Source organism: Centruroides sculpturatus, unplaced genomic scaffold, assembly GCF_000671375.1.
Source record: "Centruroides sculpturatus isolate CEXI.00-Female unplaced genomic scaffold, Cexi_2.0 scaffold1027, whole genome shotgun sequence".
Classification (NCBI taxonomy): domain Eukaryota; kingdom Metazoa; phylum Arthropoda; class Arachnida; order Scorpiones; family Buthidae; genus Centruroides; species Centruroides sculpturatus.
Window position 1 is genome coordinate 28,455 of NW_019385324.1, and position 4,728 is coordinate 33,182.

Consider the following 4,728-nt stretch of genomic DNA (forward strand, 5'->3'; position numbering starts at 1 on the left):
TAATATAACTAATATAATAGTTATAATCTCCTATAATAAATAATAGTTATATGCTTATTTGCCACTTAGTTGATTTAATGCCTAACTCTATCATTGGCTTACGAACCATGTAATAATTTTTGTATTTAATAAACCCTCCTAAAATTCCAGTCAAGTTGTTATTATATCTTCAGCCAATCAGAAGACAGTTAATTTAATTGCGAGTTAGGACACAACTAGTTTATCCTAACTGGTGTCAGGAATCACAAGAAGATTTTGATGAATCTTCTTCTCAACTATTTACCATCCTGTATGTGAAAAAGGGGTTAACCCAGAATTCCTCGTTTCACATTGTAATTGAAATTCAGTTATTGTTGTTATCTTTAGGTAAAGAGATTTTAAGTTCTGTTTTCTTGCTTCATGTAGCTATAATATGCATCTGTTATCAGTTTTAACCGTTGCTTTAGGCCAAGACTCCACTAGCATAAAAATGGGTGTAATTTTTATCATAGTCGTCATTTATATATATATATAAATAAATATATATATATATAAATAAATAAATGACGACTATGATAAAACAACGGTTCAACAATCAAGTGTGTGAGGATTTTAGTTCTCTAACTCACTACATCTATCCTGAGAGAGAGTTTACATATTTGAGTTAAATGTAATACTTAATTTCAGTTCCTTATTTTCTTAATCGTTGGCAAGGCTGGCTGTGGTTTCTTGCATTTGGCAGAAAACTCTTTTGGTTTGGACATGAACTTTCTTGAGAGTTTGGTTTCCAGTTGCAGCATTGATGTGTGTTTGGCCCTATTTATAGGATTTTGTCCGACCAATAATTAGGGACGATACAAGTCACCTGAGGAAAGAAGCAACAAGGAGCTTTCTTGTTGCTTTGATATCAAAGTCAACATCTCTCCTCAGGAACTTCCTTCTAAAACGAAAGTCTCTCTGTGACTCAAATACAAAAACAAAAAGGTTTTGTTTGTTAAAATTTTTAAATTTTATCAATTTAAACAAAAAGTATTGGCCCCAGATTCTCACATATGCAAAGTTTTATAATGTATTTTAACTTGTATGTTTGAAGACCTACTAATTCTAATAACATTATCTGTTAATAAAATAAATAGAATCTATTGTAATTTAAAATTTTTTTTTAGAAGGAAGTAAAACATGCTTTGCCACTCACTACTTTGCTATTACTGTCATATATGTCATTAAGATGACAATTTTTTCATTTCAAGATATAAGTAATATATCAAACAAACAAAAAAGACACACTTTCAATCTCATTGAATATCTTTATTTACGGTTAATTTGGATTATATAGTCTGTTGGACTTCAACTTTTCTAATAATTTGTTGAATTCAATGAAATGTTTCTTTAATAAATTTAGAACATTCTTTTCTAGATCATTTATAAATTATCATTTAAGATCCAGAAAAATAATTTCACTATAAAAATATTCAAGAATTTTTGTATCATGCATCTACATATCAGTTATTTTGAATTTTAATAAGTGGTGTTTATTTTGGAAAAGAATTGTTCAAAACATAAGAGAAAAAACAGTTAACACAATTTAAAATTTAAGCATTAGAAAATTAAAAATAACTTATATAAATTAAACTAATTCTAAAACATTACATATGCAATAAACATACTTATTCTGAATCAAAATTAACTATTTATTAAACTGTATGCTTATTCATTATTACCTGCTATTTCAACAATTCCATATTTGGCAATATCTGAAAAATCAATAGCTTCCTCTGCTATTTCCACATCAATATCCTTGTTAAAATTTAAACTAAGGACATCCTCAAAGTTTTCATCCATTATACCATCTGACATAGGTGATTCCAATAATGGATCATCATCTTGTTCAGATGATTTATCCATTTCTAATTCTATGAATATAAAAACAAATATAAATAATTAATAGTTTGAATTTCCTCAAGCAAAAATAAAAATAAGACTTATCATCTATTATCATAAGATTTCGAAATCTCAATATTTATGTATTACATTAAATATACATAAATTACAAATCAACATTAATTTTAAACATATACCAATTTTATGTATTTTTGTTAAAAAAACTTTATATATCAGATATAAATTGATTAAATATTTCTATATTATTTAGAAAAAAAAAATCAAAATTTGCAATATTTATTAGAGCAAAACAAGTTAATATATCTTATTAAAAATAAAATTTACCTGCTTTTGTTGCCTGTACTAATTCTGTGTCATCAAATTCTAGTGCAGGCTCAAAATCACAATCATGATCATCAGGAGCACTATCACTATTGGATTCACCTATAAAATTCACAATCAAGAGATAAGATATTCATTGCTTTATCTGTCCAAAGTACAAATGTTTATAAGTACAAGAAACTATTGTAATATGTTATTACTTTAAATTAACAAGCAAAACTAAGGTGAGTCAGCCTAAAATTATTTTTATGCTTATTGAAAATTTATAACCTAAATTCTTTTTTCATTTTCCAATAATAATTCAATAATTTCTAGTAATTCCAATCATGTTAGCTTAGCAACTTGTAGACTCTCTTATATAACTAGACAACTCAGTTAATTAACAATTTCNTCAAAAATGACATTTGTACTTGAAAAAATAACATAAAGATATGAGTGGATGAAAATGTTATATTACAAAATCAAAGTTCTAAGTGAATTGATATTCAAGACTTTATTTACATAATTATTTCAGTATAAATATATCCATAAAATAGTGTTTTGCAGAGAGTATTAGTCATTTAACTTCTGAGATCTTTGGTGATGGTATGTGAAAGACTGATACATTGCATCTTCCTCTATTCACGACAAATGGGTTTTGAATGATTGTAACAACTTCAACCACTCATGTCTTCAATTAGTGGTATTCTTTTTTGTTGATAGATAAACATTATTTTTCATTATTAAGTAAATTTAACAACTGAAGAAATATGCACAAAGTATAGAGATAAATTTTAGTGTTGCAACGAATAGTATATTCGGCTTGAGGCCAAATACAGAATATTTGGCCAGAAGCGTGGCCGAATAGCCAAATATTCAGCCAAACTATTTGGCTCGATTAACGCACATACAAAAATTGGCGCACAAACCGCATTATGGCAAGGACCCTGCTCTCTATTGGCCCGCTGTCACTATGCTTTGCCAATCGCGTTAATTCTTGACAGTTGTAGTGGACAGACATGAGTGTCATGGCAGTATGTGATAAGTGATGATATCAAATGTGGATAACAATGAAATGACCTACACGTGTAAATAACGGAAAAAGAACAGAGAAGGACTGCAAAGTGAAAATGTGAAAATAAATATGAAATTGAGTTGATAACATAATCGAACAAGTCGAGGTAGCTTATTGGTGTGAAATTTGCAGCCATCAATGCCAAACAATTGTTGTCATAGACTTCAGAAAGCTAAACGCTTGTAATGAAAGTCACTTAGCGTGCACATGGGCTGTTCGAGCTACCAAGCTGTCTCAAATCTGTGAAATCATAACTGTGACTTATACCAATGTCCTGTCTGTCTCTTTTCTCCGTTATCACCAGGCTATGAGTCACGTAATTGTAAAATGGGAAATCTACGACAGAAAAGTGACGAATCGAAAGTATCATGAGGGTGTATTATGATGTATGCATAGGCATACATGGACTAGAATGATAGAGGAAAGAGAAAGGGAAGTGCAAAGACGAGCGCTTAAAAAGAAGGATAGGCAGGCCCAGATCCTCAGATGTGCAACGATTCTCGAACAAATAGGTGTGTACGTATGCTGATCTTTGTAATTATAAATTGTGAATACAGTACATGTGACTAATATTATTTTCTTTTTTATTTTGTGCATGTTATAAGTATAAATAAATATAAACAAACAACACTAACCCTATAGCATTAAATCTAAACACCAAAATGATTAATTTACTGTGTTTTTGTTATTTCTTACTCCTGTTTTTAGGTATTCGGTATTCAGCTGAATAGTGATTAAATATTTGGTATTCGGCCAAATAGCGAAAAATAGGCTGAATACTGAATAGTAACCAAATATTCATTACATCACTAATAAATTTAAAAAGCAATTTACCAAGGTTCATTTTATCTGTTGTACAATTAACAACTTTAGATAATAAAAATATCAAGATCTTGTTGATATATCAGAGTCAATGAAATTTAAAATTTATAAATTTTTTAATCCTTTCTCTATAATCAGAAATTTCTTAAAACAAAGTTAGATGAAACTGCTATTAACCATGCATTAGTGCATATTTTATTACATGAATAATATACAAATTATAATTAACATTTCATTTTCAAATTTAAGCATTTTCATCCAGGAATTTTAGCAAGCATGTTTATTATTGTAGAATTAAATAAGAATATTACAAAATATATGCGTTTACCTCTAGGGCATGCCAATATCTTATAATATTACTGAAATTTATATTGTCTGTTGGTGTTAAATAGGTTTTTAATATGAAATTAAGAACAACAAGCACTTTCGACAAATACAAAATTGTCTTCTTCAGGCAACAAACAAAAGAATTTGAATACGTAACAACAAAATGTTTATAAGTACAAGAAACTATTGTAATATGTTATTACTTTAAATTAACAAGCAAAACTAAGGTGAGTCAGCCTAAAATTATTTTTATGCTTATTGAAAATTTATAACCTAAATTCTTTTTTCATTTTCCAATAATAATTCAATAATTTCTAGTAATT

At 28.3% G+C, this 4,728-nt stretch overlaps 2 protein-coding genes across 4 annotated transcripts in view; one reads left to right on the forward strand and one right to left on the reverse strand.

Annotated features, from left to right (window-relative positions):
• Positions 1 to 4,728, reverse strand: part of LOC111637653 (rho GTPase-activating protein 1-like) — a 30,810-nt gene that overhangs the window by 23,630 nt on the left and 2,452 nt on the right. Inside the window, exons 2-3 of the mRNA XM_023383196.1 lie at positions 2,206 to 2,304; positions 1,701 to 1,892 (exon numbers count right to left, since the gene is read on the reverse strand). Coding sequence (XP_023238964.1) covers positions 1,701 to 1,892; positions 2,206 to 2,304 — 291 coding nt within the window. The remainder of the gene's footprint in view (positions 1 to 1,700; positions 1,893 to 2,205; positions 2,305 to 4,728) is intronic.
• LOC111637654 (insulin-like) overlaps positions 2,241 to 4,728 on the forward strand; it is a 32,607-nt gene continuing 30,119 nt past the window's right edge. For 2 of the 3 annotated variants that reach the window (XM_023383197.1, XM_023383200.1), the window contains exon 1: positions 4,567 to 4,632. The gene's annotated coding sequence lies outside the window, so the exon portion shown is untranslated. Of the gene's footprint in view, positions 2,427 to 4,566; positions 4,633 to 4,728 lie in introns of those variants that run through there. The other variant, XM_023383199.1, reaches the window with a different exon arrangement.